Source organism: Mustela erminea, chromosome 2 (genome assembly GCF_009829155.1).
Source record: "Mustela erminea isolate mMusErm1 chromosome 2, mMusErm1.Pri, whole genome shotgun sequence".
Taxonomy (NCBI): domain Eukaryota; kingdom Metazoa; phylum Chordata; class Mammalia; order Carnivora; family Mustelidae; genus Mustela; species Mustela erminea.
Genome location: NC_045615.1, coordinates 65772130 through 65791458, shown reverse-complemented (window position 1 = coordinate 65791458; position 19329 = coordinate 65772130). Strand labels below are relative to the sequence as shown.

Below are 19329 nucleotides of genomic sequence, written 5' to 3'. Positions count from 1 at the left end.
AGAAAGGAGACGACTGTCGAGTCTGGGTTAACTCAGACCTTTACAAGAACATAATGGGATACACCAAAAAGAAACGAGAAAGGAGGAGGTAAGGAAGGAATTCGCGGGCAGAGGCGAAAGGCGAAGGCAAGGCCAAATTAAGGAAATTGAAAGCGAGTCCGAAGCAGCAGCAAGGATTAGGAGGGCAAATGGGAAGCGCAGGGCAAGGACGGGAGCCAGTTAGACCAGGGTCAGGGGTGGTGGCGATTGAGTGGCTAGTCCGGCGACTTGCCAAAGCAGGCACCGGGCGGAGGAGGGGAACGGGAGGGTGGGGCTTGGCGAAGGGCGAAGGCAGGGCAAGACTTAAAAGGGGGGTGACCCCAGCTAGTTGATGCCACCGGTGACTTCCGACGCCCAGGGCAAAGGGACCCCCAGGAGGGATCAGGCGGAAAAGGCCCGCCGCGGAGGCAGCCCGCGGGCTTGCGAGGGAGGCGCACACACGCGACCGGGAGCCACGGGGAGCGCCCGGAGGCCGCGCCACCATGTGCGAGCTGTACAGCAAGCAGGACACCCTGGAGCTGAGGAGGAAGCACATCGGGTGAGGGCTCCAAAGCCGCGAGGAGAGGCGCAGAGCGGGGAAAGAACTAGCGCAAGGGGCGCGGAGCCGCAGCCGGGGAGGTAGCCGGGAGCCGGACGGCGACAGGGCTGAGGCCGGCGGGGTGCGCCCGAGAGGCCACCGCCCAGCCGTGCCGCACCTGCGCACGCGCGCCGCCGCCCTCCCACCCCCACCCCAACCCCCGCGCCCGCCCCGGGTGCCTGCAGCCCCTCCGCCTGCGCGGTCCCCGCGCTCCGCAGCCGGCGGGCGCGTGGGGGCTGCGGGCGGCCGGAAGAGTTGACCCGCGAGAGTTAATGCCCCCAGGAGGGGCACTCCAGTCCAGGGATGGGCGCTGCGAGGGAAGCTGGGTAGCTCTCCGCCAAATCCCAGCAACTCGAACGTTCCCCCAAATTCGGAACTGAAAAAATAATTTCGATACTGGCTATGAACAGAAACGAATTCTGACAGCTTTTGCTAAAAGTGAACTTTTTCTTCTTGCATGTTTGGTTAGATAAAGGGTTAATCCGGGCAGTTTAAAAACAAACAAACAAACAAAAACCCTTACAACCTCCTTCTGAAGGGTAAAATGCCACTTACCCACCTTGGTCTCCCAAGCAGTGCCCTCAGTACAATGAAAAGGTGCAGTGATCTCTCCAGTCTGCTTTTCCTTCGCCGGTGTTCTAAACGCGGTATAAACTCCGTAGAAGACTGGTGAGTGCACGGTACTGAACGCGGAGTCTGGCCTGGGCTCTGGCCCTAGTAGTGGGTCTCCTTACCTGCGTGACCTCTGTCAGATTACTTCACGGGAGCCAGCAAGGGAGATTAATAAGCGTTAATAATAACAATCTGGTTTTTAAAAAGGCACCTGTAAATATCAGTGATGACTGTGGCCACTGTCAAGTCAAAGGCCGGCAGTAGTCCCACGTAATTAACAAGCAGTTAATTACGGGTGAACGGGAGAGGACTGGGACATAAGAAAGAAAAGAACTGGTATCCTCTTCTGAGAAACACTAGGCGGCTGCTCCTACTCCTCTCCTGGTCTCAACCCGGGAAGTTTCTAGATGGCCTTTTAGGAGACTGGCTGAACGCTCTCACCTCCGTGCAGGGAAAGCCAAAATGGTCCAATTCCTCCCTCCCCACCCAGTCACCCTTTGTCCTTTTCTAATCACCACTCCATTCTGTTAGTTTTCAATCCTGCAATGTAGTTAGAGTCCAGTGCAAACCCAGTGATTTCCACTGTGAACTGAAGAAATTCTGTGAAGGGAGGAATGTAAGCAGGGACAGCCTGAAAGAATTTTACCTGAAGTCTGAGTGGAGAGGTGGAAAATACTCTTAGCAAGAGAAGGTGAAGTCTGCAGTTCACAGCCCACATTCATGACACAGGTTTGCTTTGGCTTTTAACTCAGGTATAAGCTAACAGCTGAGATTGAACCAATAAGAAATTCTCATTAAATATTGTTTCCCATTTTAACTGATGATGCTTAATCTGAGGCAATTTTAAGTTAAGATTACCTATACACAATAATTAAAATACCTCCTAAACACTTGCGTATCAATTTAATATATAAACATCTAGTTACCCTCCAAAATACCTGCAACGCATGTCGCATATTTTTGTTTGTGCATGCAAAAGAAAAATAATATATTCCAGGGAAGCCTGGGTGGCTTACTGGGTTAAGCACCTGCTTTGGCTCAGGTCATGATCCCAGGGTCCTGGCACAGATTCCCTCACGGAGCTCCTTGCTCAGCAGGGAGCTTGATTCTCCCCCTGCTTGTGCTCTTTCTCTCTCTGTCAAATAAATAAATAAAATCTTTAAGTATAGTAATAATAAGAATCTATTACATTTTAGTTTCTACATGTCCGTAGGGCCAACATCAGAAAACTTTGTAATGGTTCTATGTTGCTAAGATTTATACTCCAGACATTCATCCAAATAACCAAAAATATGGATGACCTTTTATTTTGCTCAAAATAATGGATTAAGAGGTTAAAAGAATAATTGGATTTCATTATTTAAGAATTGAAAATCTCTTTGGTACAGGACAAATACTCCTCAAAAGACTTGGAAATGGTGTCCTATGAAAATCTTTTTTATAGTATTTATTACCAATTTATTTATAGCTCTCGGTACTATTCATTTCTTTATCGATTTGATTACAAAGGAAGCAAGAGAAAGCAAGCAAACACTGTTTTGGGCTGTGGTATAGAATGGTCTACTTTCAAATTCTGTTTTTTCCATTTCCTGGCTGTAATCTTGAACAAGTTTTTTGATTTTTCTGTGCCTCAGTTTCCTCACCTATAAAAATGAAAATGATAATAACCCCTGTTTCATAAGATTATTGGGAGGATTAAATGAAATGATATTTGTAATATTTGTCAGGTCCTGACACATCATAAACCTCAAAATAATGTTTGTTTGTTTGTTTCATTTTCTGGTAGAACAAAACTTCCCAGAGGAATATTAGTTATTGGTTTGTGTAATTAGAGTTGTCAGAGTGAACCCAGGTGCCTCTAAACAGTTGTCAAATCATGGCAAATTTAATATAACAAACACACGAAATGTGATCAGGGTCACCAATGGGGGATTAAGGTGAAAGTTTCCAGGCTAATATGAAATTTAAAAATAATAATAATAATAATGTATGTCACCCAGGTTGTGTTTTCCCTTTCCTTTATGTAGCTATAAATTTCCACTGATCATGACCTTCATTGAGTCCTTCCAGATCAAAGTGTTTCCTTTCCTTATTTCTAGACCCTCATGCAAAGTTTTCTTTGCTGCGGATCCCATCAAAATAGTGCGAGCCCAACGACAGTACATGTTTGATGAGAGAGGAGAACGGTACCTGGACTGCATCAACAATGTGGCCCACGGTAAGCATCCTGTCTCCGTTGTGCTTGGAAGGGTACATTTGTGGACTGGGGCAGACATGGCACCACTAATATCTGTCTCGGGAGGTACAGGGGCTGCTCTGGACGGGCCCAGAGTCCTAGCCCAGAACAGGTTAGCAGCAGAGTATGGGGAGGAAGAAGCTCATCTTTTTTCCCCCCTTGCTTCAGAATCCCACCAACTTCCCGGGAATTTAGAATCCTCATTCCTTTTCTGGGTTTTTGTCTTCTGCATTTTAGTGGGACACTGTCATCCAGAAGTGGTCAAGGCTGCCGTGAAGCAAATGGAGCTGCTAAACACCAATTCTCGATTCCTTCACGACAATATCGTGGAGTACGCCAGGCGCCTTGTAGCAACCCTGCCAGAGAAACTCTCTGTTTGCTATTTTACCAACTCAGGGTATGTTTCCAGCTTCCCCCCGCCACACCCCATTCCCCCCAATCTGTTTTTATACGCCCCCACACATACCTTTCTTGATTTCCTGGGGGAGCCCAGACATCTCAGGTTTCTGGAGATTCTTGCCATTTACTAAGTGACCACACGATGGGGCCCTGATGATTCTGTTTTTTGGCTTTACTTCCTGAGCTTGTGGTCGATAGGCTCCCCAACATCATGTCCTAGGGGATTGACCCAGCCTCTGATGATTAACGTGAGCGTGCCACTCAACTCCTTATGACTGTGGCTTCCTAGGAGAGAGATGGGGAAGATTACCTAGCATGCTTTACTATCTCTGAAGGTTAGATACTTGGGTGGTAACTATGGCAAAAATATCCAAGCCTGGGATTCCTAAGATAAAACCTAACCTGTCAGATGTCTCTCACCTCCTCAGGAAGTAGAGTAAGTAGCTAAAGAATCAGTGGGCCTCCGTAGTTTCTTTAAGACATGAAATGAGGGGTTTTAGCAAAAGAAGAATTCTACTGAACAAGCTGTAACTTCTGTAAGACTTTTGATTGACTTGTTTCTTGGGCAGTTTCCTCAACACAAATACAAAAAAGGAAGGAGTAAGTTCAAAAGAATGGATATGTTCCAACTTTTAAATTCTGTAAATTCAAGTTATATATCCATTTTGTGGAATATTATGCAGACCTTAAAAATGTGTTTTTGGAAATATACGTCTACTGACGTGAAAAGCTTGCAACGCAACTTTATATTGGGATTTCCTCTGTGCATACAGTGTACACTTGTATTTTTGAAATTAAGTATAAGTGGATTAAAACTATTGGAAATTCTGTAAATGTTTGATTCTGTGATTCTGTGATTCACTTCTGTCTTTGCAATGAGGTTTTAAAACCAAGTTTAAAGCAGAAGATCGTCCCTTTTTCTTAGTAAAGAGTTAAGGTATTTTAGGATCTAATTTATTGTTGTAAAGCATTTTTGCCTTCAATAAATTAAATACCATCATATTTGACTTTCACTTCTAAAGAATCCTGTACTGTCAAAGGGGGATTGTCCCAAAGACTGTCCCCAGAGACTGGAGATGATAGAACCTGGGCAAGTACGGAGAATAATCTTGAAGTTAAACAGACTTTGGTCTGAATGCTGGCTCTATCTCTTAGTAGCTGTGAGAACTTACTCTGCCTCCTTAACGTCTCTGAGGCTCTTTCTTCATCCACAAAAATGAGAGGGCAGCACTTGCCTTGCAAAGGAGTTTTACGAGAATAAATGCAAGCAAACACTGAGCATGATGTTGGGCGGATAATAAACATCCCACTTGTGATTATTTTCTTCTGTGTCTGACTCATGTCTTAAGGCTGTGTAAACCAGATAGAAAAATTATAAGCCTTATTATGTCCATAAGGAGCTCATCTGTATTGGGTCAATGCAACATAGTTCAGAGGTCTGTTAATGGGCTCTCTCGTTCTCCCGTTCCTCCCTTCGAGATCAGGCTTAATGTGGGCTTCCTAACATCCTTGAAGTCAGTCCCCTACTCACGCGGCTGAGTTGGGTGGAAGTCTGAAATGAGCAGCGTATCCTTTGCATCGGGTTTCTTCTGTGTGTTTCATTCTTTTTTTTTTTTTTTTTTTTAGATTTTATTTATTTATTTGACAGGCAGAGATCACAAGTAGGCAGAGAGGCAGGCAGAGAGAGAGGGAGGAGGAAGCAGGCTCCCTGCCAAGCAGAGCGCACGATGTGGGGCTGATCCCAGGACCCTGGGATCACGACCCGAGCTGAAGGCAGAGGCTTTAACCCACTGAGCCTCCCAGGCGCCCCTGTGTGTTTCATTCTTTACTGAAGACATCTGGGGAACTTGTATGAGAAGGATGAAGTGAGACTGCGGGGGGTGGGGGCAGACTAGAGGGCAAAGAGAGGACTTGAACTTATTTCCCCCCTACATTTCTGAAAAACTGGGATCTTACAACTTTTGTAATTAACATTTTGAAATATTTTGAAAATATTTTGACCTCTCTCTCTCTGTTCTCTTAATAGATCTGAAGCCAATGACTTGGCCTTACGCTTGGCTCGGCAGTTCAGGGGCCACCAAGATGTGATCACTCTTGACCAGTAAGTTTGGGATGTAAGACTTCTAAGCAAGAAGCTCTTTCAAGAGACAAAATTGTATCAGTTTTGCAACCACAAGCACTCAGGGAGGAGGGCGGATATACGGCACCATGATTTTATTGTGTACCAAGGTATCAAGGCCAGCCAAACTCTGAAGAATACTTAATTCCATCAAATTCCTGCAAGTGGGGGAGTCTCTCTTGAGTGCTATGGCCATGGCCTCATAGACTTTGCCTGAATCACTAACCGTTTATGGAGCCTCATAATGAATAACTCAGTATTTTCCAAATAAAAATATAATTAATTTCTTCAGACTCTATATGTTCACATCACCATTGTGATGACCCACTGTAATCAATTCGAAAGATAACAAGGTAGAGCAAATTTTGAAGAAAATAAGAAACCAAGTAAAAGATAGTCCTTTCTTGTTCGATTGTGACCATTACCAGCCATTATTTAATTTCATCTCCTTAACGTGACTTCATTCCATTTTAAACAAGAAAGCTAACAACCCCCATCTTTAAGACTTTTTCTTTTAATTTTCTATCTACCTCTCCACCCAACTCCTGTCAGTCACAGAGGGTTAAATTGAGCACATACCTCATTTCTTGCCCTTAAATAGGCTTCTCTTGTTTTATGTGTTGGGTCATGTATTCACTTTCTTTCCTGTCTTAACAAATTACCACAAATGTAGTGGCTTAAGCAATACAAATTTATTTCCTCACAGTTCTGTACAACAGAAACCCAAAATGGGTCTTCACTGGGCCAAAATAAAGATGTCAACAGGACCGTGCTCCTTCTGCTGACTTCTGTTTCCTTGCCTTGCCCAGCTTGCAGAGGCTGCCTGCATTTTTTGCGCTGGAGTCCCCCCTTCATCTTCGGAGCAACCATTCCACCAGTCCTAACATGGCCACCATCCTCACCTCGCTTCCCCTACCTCTGACCACCGTCCTGCTGCCTCTTCTTTCACCTGTAAAGACTCCTGTGATTCCACTGAACCACCCCCACCCCAGGATTATCTCGCTATCTCAAGATTCTTAATTTAATCAAACCTGCAAGGACCCCTTTGCCATGTGACATATTCCTAGGTTCTTAGGACCAGAATGTATATTCTTTGCCCATTTTTCTGTTGGGATTCCCTTCTGTTTCTTGATGGTTTGGGTTTGCTTATACAGTCTAGGTCAAAAGATCTCAACCTTGACTGTGTCTTAAAATTATCTAGGAAAAAAAATTCTTTGAATTCCAGGGCCCAGGCCCCACCCTAGACCAATTAAAGAAAATCAGGGGTGGATCCCAGGAAACCGTATGTATTTTTAAGTTTCCCAAGTGATTCCCAAGTTTCCCAAGTGATGCAGGCCCAGTTGAGAATGGCCATTGTAAGCATTAATCTAAGTTTGAAACATTTCAAATATCTTTTCCCACTGTATCTTCTGTCTTTTAGCTTTGTCCATGGTATCCTTCAACTGAAATCTTTAATTTTAATCAAATCAAAAAGATAACATTTTCATTGTATAGTTTATGTATTCTATGTTTTGTTAATATCGCTCCCCCTACACGGACCACACACGGACCACACCCCCCCAGATCACAAAGATGTTTTCTTCATTTTCTTCTCCTGCCTCTCTGAAATCCACCAGGGGTCCACTGCATTAACATTTATGTGTGGAGGTGTCTCTGAGCTGGTGTCTGTCCCAGTCTTCTCTTTGTTCTCATTCTGATATATACTTACTGTCACATACATATCATTCTCATACTTACTATGGTTCTGTAGCATCTTTAATTTTGTTAAGGGAAGTCCTCTCTGTTTTATCTATTTGTGGACTTTTAAAAATTTCTTTTCCAGATCTCCCACTTATGCCTCTGAGCAAAAAACAGAAAACTGTATTTTAAGCAAGAGAAAGAAACCTCACAGTCACTTGGTCACCTCTCAATCTTAGTTCTTCCTGAAGAGATCTTTTGCTCTTACCAAGTTGTATTTGTCCAGCATATGCAATCCAACATCCCACAGGAATGATTCCTGACAGAAACACAGCCCGTTCTGTGATAAAAAGTTGTTTTTAAAATTCACCTGAATATAACTCTCAAATACATTTAAAGAATACACACTTAGCAAGTTTTCCGTGAATCTGTAGAAAATAATTTTTGAATTTAGACACTCTAATTTAGCACATCTAATATCCTAAGAAATTAAGTTTTCTTTTCTGTGAGGATCCATACTTGATTTCCTCTGTGTTTTATTACATGGATAAGGAGAACTGGACAAATGAAGTGGCCAGTCTTGCCACAAAGAATTAGATCCTATACAGTTGAATCTGGCACTAAGGTTAAGATTCTTCTAGATAATACACATTATTGTTTTTCATATACTACAAAAACTTCTTTCTCTGAATGATTTTGGTTACTGTCCTTTTTCTTTTCAGCGCTTATCATGGTCACCTGTCATCTTTAATTGAGATCAGTCCATATAAATTCCGGAAGGGCAAAGATGTCAAGAAAGCATTTGTGCATGTGGTGAGTATCTTAGAGTATAAGAATCAGAAAGCTGGTTCTGGAAGAATGCCTAATGATATAATCCAGCTCAATCCGTTCATCAAAATGAAATTGTGAAAAAGAAACTAAGATCTAGAGCAGTTATGTGACTTAGCAAAGTCGAAAAGCTAGTCAATGACAGAATGTTGTTTAAAATCCACTGATGAGTTTTCACAATCAACCTAGTGTGGTGGTAGCGAAGGCTGTTATTCACAGCTATCATTTTGTTTTGGTCTTCAGTTTCTTTTCCTGTCTACTGATGCCAGCTTGAAATTTGGAGTTGAATCTAGTGTGTATGAATATCTCAAAAATTAAACTGCTCTATAGTAAAGTATTATGTAGAGTTATGAAGTAAAGTAAATAAGAAACCAGTCAAGTTGTTTTTGAAACATTAAAACTCTGGCAGTTTAATTAACAATCAGTAGACTTTAAGAGAATCGTCAATTCCTTCTTTCAAAATGGTAAGACCTGGCATCAGTACTAAGGCATTCTAGTTTTTGTAATGATTACAGTTTGCTATAGAGTTGGTAAGTGTTGTATTATTTTCGGTGTAGAATAGTTAATACAATGTTCATCCCTTGAAATTGTCAAATACGATAATCACACTTATGGATGTGAATTTGCTCTTGATTCGAATAGGGATGCAGTCTTGACTTAACAAAGGTCTAGGAACAAATCCAAGTTCCTGTTCACGATACCAAGGTCTTGGTTTTCACAGAATTCAGAAATGTTAAGGGAACAGAATGAAAAAACCTATGGTCACTTAAACTCACATAATCACCTTTCTAATATGCTCTTGTGGGAAAATGCCTTTTTTTTAGAGTTTATTTGTCCCAGAAGTAGATATTTTCACAGTACTTTTTAAAAAGGTTTTATTTATTTGTCAGAGAGATAGAGAAAGAGCGAAAGCACAAGCAGAAGGAGAGGCAGACAGAGGTAGAAGCAGCTGAGCAAGAAGCCCAATGTGGGGCTCGATCCCAAGACCCTGGGATCATCCTTCTTTGCCATAGATCTTAAACTACCATTTGGTTGTTTCCAGGCACCAACTCCAGATACTTACAGAGGCAAATATAGAGAAGATCATGCAGACCCAGCCAGCGCTTATGCAGATGAAGTAAAGGAAATTATTAAAGAAGCTCATAACAATGGAAGGAAGGTTTGTATTTATAGCTTTGGAAACAGCTTACCATCTTTTGTAAAGAGGATCGAAATCACTGTGACACATTGGCGAGGTGGAAAAGGATTAGATCTCAATTCCTTTCTATTTATCTCTGCTTACATTTCACTTGGTTTGTATTTCAAAAAGTGCATTATTATGATCAAGTCGCTAAGACTATCTATTTTTATTTATTCTGGAAACGCAATCACTATGCCTGTTTTAGAACTGGTGGCCTAATTTCTCACTTTCCCGGTGGGATGCAAACTCTGGCCCAAAGAGGTAGGGGGAGAGGCCCATGGACAGACTCTTCCAAATGAAAATACCATGGGGTAGAAGAGTGATATAAGAGGAAGGGAAGGGAAGAGGCCCAGTGGCCCTGGGGCCTTTGAACCAATGCAGGCTCCCAGGACCAGGAAGCCTTGCTGCTTCCCTCGAACTGGTATAACTTTCCTAAAAGCTGCAGAGGCAGGGTTAGCCGAGGAAGAGCAAATGTTTCCCCAACCTGAGCCTGGGCTTCAAAGACAGAACCAGAATCCTCCACAGTAAGAAGAAGAGTTTCCATTTTTTCAGTCTTCACCCTACTCTCTTCAGCTTAACATAAATTCCCAGCCTGTTTGTGGGTTACTCATGTGGAGTTTTAAAGTGACTGGACATATGCTTTGCCTTTAAACTGGCTTATGGCATAAACAGGACAATTAAAAAAATTGTTAATGAGATAAAAATGAAGACTTGACTTTTTCCAATGTAAATATTTTTATCCTAGTGACTGGAGAGCCATTTGCATATCTCCAGACGGGACATCTGTGTAGCTGGCCCTCAGTGCTCCCTGTTACGGGGACCTTCATATGCCTTTCTTCTTCAAGGGCAGCCCATCCCTCCTTACACGAACGGTAGAGAGTGCTTCCAGGAAAAACAAAACAAAACAAAACAAAAAACTTTACATTACCAAGATCACATGGGGTTTTTTGCTGGTAAAAGGGTCTGAATAAATTTTTGGAGAACATTAACATTCAGTAGTTATGGACCTGATGCTGTCCTGTTAACAATGCTGAAAGCAATGAGCAAATAAAAGATGGGTGCTTCAGAATAGTAGATGTGCTTACAAAGCAATCTCATAAGTCCAGTGGCTTCGTTTTATAGGTACTAAATGAAATATTTAAAAGTGAAGAACTTAAGCCAAGGTAATACAGTTACTGAGATGTAGTCTGGACGAAAACCTCGGTTCTCTTGACTTCCTGTCTCATCTTGTCTGTGCTTTCTCTTCTTGATTCGTTGTCGCCTATTTTCTGCTCCTCCTTTCTTCCCCTCTAGAGCATTTCGTTCGCAATTCCTCTTGTGAATTGCCTGATTCCGTTAAGTCTGGTTCAGGGTAAGAACTAGGAATACAGCTCAGTAACTAATGCGTGTGGCCCTCAGTCACCCTCCTCTTTCCTGAGAGCAAATTCCAGGCTTAGGCTGTCCTCATCACCCATCTAGGGAAACAGGCACCATGGTAATGGATTTAGAACCTGGGTAATTTTTTTAGAAGTTTGTGTCAAAGACAGATCAAAACATCATTCTTGTTCAGTTGATCCTAATGAAAACACTGCATTTGAATTAATAATGGGGAACCGGAGGTTGCCCTCTCCTCCATTTCGCACACAGTGGTTTCACCGGTACTCTAGAATTTCAGAAACGGATGAATTGCAGATCAGTTGCTTTTATAGCACGGACATCTATCTCTTCTTGTCTTTGTCATCACGTGGCCTGTTTGCCTCTTGCCACGGGGCCATTCCCAGCCATCTCGCAAATAACCTGCTCTGTAAGAAGTCCTCTTTTTTAGGGGGTTCAAGGGGGACCTAATGGACTTTGACCCCATGTTCTCTTGTATAGATTGCTGCCTTTATTGCTGAATCCATGCAGAGTTGTGGCGGACAAATAATCCCTCCAGCAGGCTACTTCCAGAAAGTGGCAGAGTATGTACCTGACTTGGGCTCTCTGGGTCGAACTGAAGTCTTGGTGACCGTTCTGCAAGGCCGTCCTGGTTAAAATATCGAAGTACTTCCGGACTAGCTGGCAAATAGGCACTTCAGCATGCCTGCCACGCCAGGACTCCCCAGAACCTCTCCACCTTCCCAAGATCCAGCAAATAAAGGGTGTATATGTGGTCCAGCAGGAGGGGCCTCCGGGGCTCTGCTCTGGTCCCCAGCCTGGCATCCTCTCTGGCTAGTGCCCATGCTTTACCAATAAGTAAACATTTGAAGACTAAGCCTGCTAAACACTACTTCTTGTTCACGTCTTTCTCTTCCCACTTAAAATGCCATAGTAGGGCTTACTCAAAGCAGCACAAAACTGAATAATGAGAACATGTCTACTCTGGAAAGTATGTGATTATATTTCAAAGTCAGTGACATCATGCAGATGTCACTGGGGATTTGAGCACAGAAATGGTTTTGACAACTATTCCAAACCTCAAGTTAACAACAATTTTTTTTTATATCCTCCATAATCTGTATCTTTGTGGGTGGGTTTGGGGACTCTTGGTGACCTGAAGACCCAAGATTTCCCTTTTGCTTTTCAGATATGTCCACAGAGCAGGAGGTGTGTTTATAGCTGATGAAGTTCAGGTGGGCTTTGGTCGAGTTGGGAAACATTTCTGGAGCTTCCAAATGCATGGAGAAGATTTTGTTCCAGACATTGTCACAATGGGAAAACCAATGGGCAATGGTCACCCAATGGCATGCGTGGTAACAACCAAAGAAATCGCAGAAGCCTTCAGCAGTTCTGGGATGGAATATTTCAATACGGTAAATTTTGGCCTCCCGACTTATGCTAAGAAGGAAAAATACTGTGTGTTCTTACACTTCTTGCCATTGTAGTAAAGAATAAAGAATAAGGTTCAGTATTGCCAGCTAACCACCCCAGCTCCTCAGCCAGACTTCGATCTAACCGTATTTCATCCTATCTGGCATAATTCTCCTTGTATTTTTCCTTGTGTTTCTTTCCCCTTTCTAGAATGATTAATTGTTCCAGTGATAAATGGTTGCCTTGCTCAGCTCTAGAAGTTATGATGTTTCACCCACAGATGATATGATCTTCTTTATTTTATATCACATTTAAATTCCCCAAACATTTCCAAAGTGTTTAGATGATACAGTACTATAATTGTCATATGGCTGTCACAGGAGATAGTAAATTTTTTATCTTTAGGAAGTTTTATTTCCTTGGTTTTACCTCCCAAAAGTCGTGAACTTTGAGCTTGGAAAAAATTATTATAGTTTGTGCCGTATGTGTCATAGGACTTGTGACAACTAAAAGTAAGAATCAAATCTAAGATAAATTATTTGGAGAAAATGTCCTTGTTTAGCTGTTTTCACATAACTGTTCAGGGACAGAAGCCCGTATCCCCCTCACTGAACCATACTCTGAAATCTTAGCTCCCAATGCAGTGTCTGGTTTTTGTTTGGTTGAACTAATAAATTCCCTGATAGTCCTCCATACCAGTCATGCAGCATGGAAAATATAATTTGGAATGAATTTTTACTCAGTCATAAACAAATAAAATCACATTATATTCTATAAAAAGTTTACAGCACAAGGGAAAAATTTATTGAAATTTTATCTCTACCTGCTTATGTATGAGCCAAATTGCTCATGGATGAAGCAATAACACTAATTCAACCATTATGGTTTTTTAACCTTTTTTCTTCAGTATGGAGGAAATCCAGTATCTTCTGCTGTTGGTTTGGCTGTCCTGAATATAATTGAAAATGAAGACCTTCAAGGAAATGCCATTAGAGTAGGGGATTATCTTACCGAGTTACTCAATAAACAGAAGGCTAAACATACTTTGATAGGAGAGATCAGGTATGTTTATCATGAATGTGTCATGTGGTTATTCATTTTTCCAATGAAAATAGCTTAAATTTTGTCTTATAAATTTAAAATAAATTACATGAAACTAAATCTAGAAAACATTGAAAAACATTTAAAAAAAAAACAACAACTCGTTCTTAATCCAGAACACTGATATCACTGCTTTTAACTTTTGGGTGTATATCTTTCTCAATTTTATACTTAAAAAAAAAAAAATACTTAAAAAATACTTAAAAAAAAATAAAGTAAAGAAAAAAAAAACTGGATGAAAAATCAAATCCAGCTTCAAATTAAACTGAAGTTGGGGGACAGTGTTGGTATTTTATGACAACGCAGTGTCTCAGAGAGCATCTGTCAAGTTTTCTTTATCTTCCTCAGAGGCATTGGCCTGTTTATCGGAATTGATCTGGTGAAGGACCGTCAGAAAAGGACCCCTGCCACAGAGGAAGCTCAACACATCATCTACAAGTAAGTGCACCCCCACACCTGCCTGGTGTCCCCATTTGAAACATGCCTCTCCCCCCACTTGAAAGCTTCCTGTACTTCCTCCCACCTCTCCAAATAAGGGAAGTTAGAGATGCATTCAATTTATAAATGTGGGCTGCTTGCATGAGAATACTGAACTGCTCTATGTTCACACTATTCCTTTTTCTTTAAAAAAAAAAAAATTTATCCATTTATTTATTTATTTGAGAGAGAAAGAGAGCACAAGAGGGAAGAAGGGCAGAGGGAGAGGGAAAAGCAGAATCCTTCTTGAGCAGGGAGCCCATGTCCCAGGACCCGCGGAGCATGACCTGAGCGAAAGGCAGATGCCTAACCGACTGAGCCATCCAGGTGCCCCTGTTCACACCATTCTTTTTTTTTTTTTTTAAGATTTTATCTATTTATTTGACAGACAGAGATCACAAGTAGGCAGAGAGGCAGGCAGAGAGAGAGAGAGAGAGAGAGAGGAGGAAGCAAGCTCCCTGCAGAGCAGAGAGCCAATGTGGGGCTCGATCCCAGGACCCTGGGATCATGACCTGAGCTGAAGGCAGAAGCTTTAACCCACTGAGCCACCCAGGTGCCCCTGTTCACACCATTCTTAAATAATCTTGGTTACCACTTATATACACTCACGAATATTTCCTGCTCTAATTAGGATGAAAGAAAAGCGAGTACTTCTCAGTGCAGATGGACCTCACCGAAATGTGCTGAAAATAAAACCACCTATGTGCTTCACGGAAGAAGATGCTAAGTTTATGGTGGACCAACTTGATGAGATTCTAACAGGTCTGTTTGCAGACGTTTCAGATGCCTCCCCATCCCGTACCCGGTCATACATGACGTGACGGTGTGGTGTGTGTTCTTCTGACAGAAGGGAAGGCGCTTGGAAATGGATGGGTAACTTTATGTAGCACCAGGAAAAAATAGCTGAAAAGTAATAACTCTGTAGACTCTTAGCTAACTCTAAAGTGTCTGCATGCATTCCCACAGCTCCAGATCTGGGTTTTTAAGGAACGGACACAGTCTTATTTTTTCCCTATAATTCACTTTTTAAAAAAGAAAACTGGGGCGCCTGGGTGGCTCAGTGGGTTAAGCCGCTGCCTTTGGCTCAGGTTATGATCTCAGAGTCCTGGGATCGAGTCCCGCATCGGGTTCTCTGCTCCGCGGGGAGCCTGCTTCCTCCTCTCTCTCTCTCTGCCTGCCTCTCTGCCTACTTGTGATCTCTCTGTGTCAAATGAATAAATAAAATCTTTAAAAAAAAAAAAAAAGAAAAAGAAAGAAAGAAAGAAAACTGCATGTCTGCCTTGCCCGGTGCATCGCAGATGCAATGACATATAGAGTTTTAGCATTCTTCCCCGGGAAATGGGAGAAACATGATTAATAAAAATTATGGGTTACAGGTTAACAATTATTCACTATATGATGAATCTTTCAACTTGCATGTGTATTTCACTTATTACATTTTGAGGCTTTTTGTTTGCCATTCAGAACTACCCCTGTCATAGGAATTTATCTTTTGATTACCTGTATTATATAATAAGGTTCATTTGGTTTTTTGTTAGGAGCATAAATTGAACTTGAAGAGTAAACTAGTGGCAAAAACCCTGTTGGAAAACATTACGTACTGTCAAATGTTAGAACACTTTCTTTGAATAAATTTGAATATTTCCGTTGAATAAAGTGAACCAGGCATACCCAGCCCAGGTTCAGCGGCCCTTGTAAATGATAATGATGAAATGTGCCAATATAAGTCTAAGAGCAGCCATTCTAATAGGGACATGTTTTAAACGCATTACATTTACTTCTCAATTCTTCATTAAAGGTATATGTATAGACACCAAGGTTTTTGTTTTTTTGTTTTTTTGTTTTTTTTAAGATTTTTATGTTATTCTGTCTTCTCCATTGTATCTTCCTTGATGTAGTTTTAGAAGAAGGCATCGGAGCCCAAAGTGAGAGTGTGATCTCTGAGAATGCTCCGTGCAGAGCAAAGGTAAGAGTCTGCTGTTCCATTTTGGGGGGAAAAGTTTAAAACTTTGGAACATTGATTAAAAGGAAGGCAAATTTTAAAAAGTTGTACAATATAACCTTTAGAATAAAATCCACCTTTGCTGGGATTGGCTTAGTGTTGCGATTTTGAGTGCACGATTACATTTCAAAGCAAGTGTCATACTGTTTGAAAGAAAGCAAGCCAGAGAGCCATTCTTACAGAATCGTTCCCATACCCACGAAAAAACCCCTCAGGCCAGCAGAGGGAATCGGCAAAATATTGAGAGAAATGATAACTGATGTCCTAAACTCCTTCCTGCTTGTTGGCAGGCCACCTGACACTGGGTTGGATTCCCACACATCACCCTTTAAAATCAGCGGAAGCATTAGCCGCGTGGCTCTGAAAGGCCAGTGTTCCGTCATGGATGGTGGCAGGGGCCTGGGAAATCTCTGGCACCGAGTGGCCTAGTTTCTGCATTTGATGTGCTTCCAGCAGAGGGCCTTTCCATTCTCTCCCTGAGCTGCCCAGGGTGTGAGAAAGCACTCCCCGGAAACAGAAAGGCGAACCCTGGAGAGGCTTTGTTACATAATTTGCTGTTTGTTTATGACTTCGATGCATAAAGGAACACTCAGTGCCTCGAGCCCGCCTGCACGTACTGAGCAGTCAGCAAAGCCCTTTTCCTGGTGCAGAAACATTCGGCTCTTTGAATGAGAGCAAATGATTTGCTAACAGGACAGCTTCTATCTCTTGGTGGAATGCAGACCAGGTCAGGAAAGCCATACTTCTCTGCAGTTTGACGCTCGATTATCAAGTCCAGGACAGGACCGTAGCTGAGAACTGAGCATGCACTGACAAGGAGAAGGGAGTTCATGGGAAATCGCGCATTGGAGTTAGCGCCCATGTTCCTGAAATTTTGGCTCAGGATCTTGGATTTTATGCTGACCTTGCATTTCAGATGTCTATAGGAGAGTCTAGGCAGAATTCGGGAGGATGGCGGGGCACTGTGATGTTGTGTGGGGCTGAGCCCTGCAGAGGCCGGGTAGGGTGGAGCGTGGAGGGACCACCCACTGGAGTCTGCGCACCTGTCTTGCAGATGCTGAAGGAAGCACACTCACGGGAATGGCTTGATGACGGCACCTTGGACCCCAGGGAAAATCCCAGCCAAAAGAGAAATGGATTGTGCACTGATAAACATTCCCTGCTCAGTAAGAGGCTCAAGACATGAGAGATGAACACCATAAAGTAGGATAAATGTCCAGGGTTATAGAGAATCATTGGAAGTGTCTCTCTCTCCTCCTAGCCGCTCTATCGTACCCTCTACCGGTAGAATTTGCATTCCATTTCGACGTGTAAATAAAAAGGTAAAGGAGTGAAAAGAGTAAGCCAAGTGATAATCAAACCATGTCAGGATGATTAGTTCAGCCTCTAGCCTGTTAATTCCTTACTGGAGATTTCTGAAAGTGCTTTATTTATTCTACTAAATTCATGCTTCAAATTGAAAATGAAGTTGGCGGCTTTACTCCGTTTCAGAGTTTGAAATGAGAGAGCAAAGCACTATAGGTTCCTTAACTTTGCAGACTTATGCCTTAAAATACGAAGGAATCATTCTTTATTGATTTAATGTATATATATTTTGGGGGCTCTAATAAAAGATGATGTAAACCGAAACATTTTTACTAGAAAAGTGTCCCCTTGTTTTGCAGAGAATATTAGGGCTGGTGAAATCAAAACCATTTGGAAAAAAATCGCTTACAGCCAAGTGTTAAGAAGTAAGTGGATAAATCAGACCTCTGGCTGAGGACCAGGTTAGTCAAGGTCCTGTGGAGTCGTGGTGGGCTCCTGGCGTCAGCAAGAAGGACAAGGAGTAAACTCAGAAATACTCACACTGACGCAGCTGGAACAGCAGCAGTAGCCAAAGTGCTGTGTTCTGTCAGGAGACCTCAGCTCTGTGTATGTCAGGTTGTGTCCCCTTGGCAAGTCACTTACCTGTCGGGTAGGAAAGTTACCTTTCAACCAGCCATCTTCCTTTCTCATCAAGTTTATCGGTACCACGCACAGCCCCGCACACATAAGAACGGGAGTGCGCACACATACACACACACACATTTATAACCAGACACTGGACAAGGGAAGTGAGGAAGTCTGGAACCTCAAGGGTCTCTCTGTAACATGCTGGTACCGTGAGACATTCACCTGGAGGCCGATGTACTGAACTGGAGGAAATCTGAATTTCCGTATTCACTTCCCATTCTCTCTCCGTGGCCTTCCAAAGACTTATTAAACTTTGTATTTTGGTTTTTGTTCCATGCAGGAGAGAGAATAATCTTGCTATGGCTGTTTCATGACAACTGAGCGGGATGTCAGGAGGAAAATTAATTGTAAAATCTTCCTTTCTGAGTTTGTGATTAATTAAAATGCTATTTTAAAAAGCAAGGTCTCATTATAAAATACTTTTTCCACCTGAAAGTTTCACTGACTCTGTGGGTTCTGGCCGATAATACAGAAATTGGTTCCCAGGAGCTGATGAAAAGGAGGGAGTGTAAAGGTCTTTGTGGCTGGCTTCTGGGCTGATTAGGTCCTCACCAAACAGATCCACATCCCATGAGCACCCCATGTGGGCAAGCTCAGACAGTACTTAAACTCTTTTTTCTTTTTGGAGAGTGTATGTGTGTTCAAGAGAGCAAGGCAAAAACAGCCCATACCTTTGTTACAAGTTTTCTAAGTATAAAATAATAGAAAATTAAGACTTTCTTCTTTGATATACTGCACTCTTCTTCGTTGCCTGTAAGTTAGGTTTCCATAATAAGAAGGAGAGATCTAGAAACAAGTGACACCTTCCCAAATGCTGCGGAGACTACCTGTGTGTGAGGTTCCAGGTAACTGCTCGTTTTGGGGGTGTCACAATTGAGGTTGTATCAGCTCGGGTCCCCTGGATCTCTAGATCGAGTCCCAAGATAGATCTAACACCAAGATCGTTGGGTGAACAATGGACTAGAGGTGGGGCCTGTGAAAGATAAAGGAGCAGCAGTTGTCAGGAAAAGCGTTCAGGTCTGGCACGTAAGAAAAGAGAAGAGCCAGAGAGGAGATCTGAGAGGGAAGAGGCTCACACTGAGGTCCAGCTCTCTGGAAAGTCTCTGCCAGTACGCTGGGAACTCGGGGTCGTGGACTGTGCAGACAGCTGCAGGCGGAGATGACCAGCCCTGGATGGCCCCATTGGCTTCCCTCACTGACTGGGAGCCCCCAGGGAACACTTACTCAGCCTGAATGTTGCTGCTGGTCTTGAATGTGCTGTAGCTGGAGGCAGTCAGAGGACTGTACTTTTCACCACAGGCTCCCTCTTAAAGGAGAGCTGAGG

At 42.6% G+C, this 19329-nt stretch overlaps 1 protein-coding gene across 1 annotated transcript; it reads left to right on the top strand.

The window, feature by feature from the left end:
- The first annotated feature begins 259 nt into the window (after positions 1–259).
- On the top strand, positions 260–18407 carry ETNPPL (ethanolamine-phosphate phospho-lyase). Its single transcript, XM_032333122.1, has 13 exons — positions 260–577; positions 3328–3446; positions 3702–3861; positions 5890–5964; positions 8382–8472; positions 9530–9646; positions 11522–11604; positions 12210–12435; positions 13341–13495; positions 13883–13972; positions 14643–14773; positions 15910–15977; positions 17068–18407. Exons 1-13 carry the CDS (start codon positions 522–524, stop codon positions 17197–17199), a joined length of 1503 nt encoding a protein of 500 aa, XP_032189013.1. The 5' UTR covers positions 260–521; the 3' UTR covers positions 17200–18407.
- Positions 18408–19329: the final 922 nt, after the last annotated feature.

Bases quoted from the DNA above. Each gene is read 5' to 3' on its own strand.
- ETNPPL (XM_032333122.1), top strand. From the start codon at position 522: ATGTGCGAGCTGTACAGCAAGCAGGACACCCTGGAGCTGAGGAGGAAG. The intron at 3,447-3,701 runs GTAAGCATCCTG...TCTGCATTTTAG, and splicing joins CATCAACAATGTGGCCCACG to TGGGACACTGTCATCCAGAA. The intron at 13,973-14,642 runs GTAAGTGCACCC...TGCTCTAATTAG, and splicing joins GCTCAACACATCATCTACAA to GATGAAAGAAAAGCGAGTAC.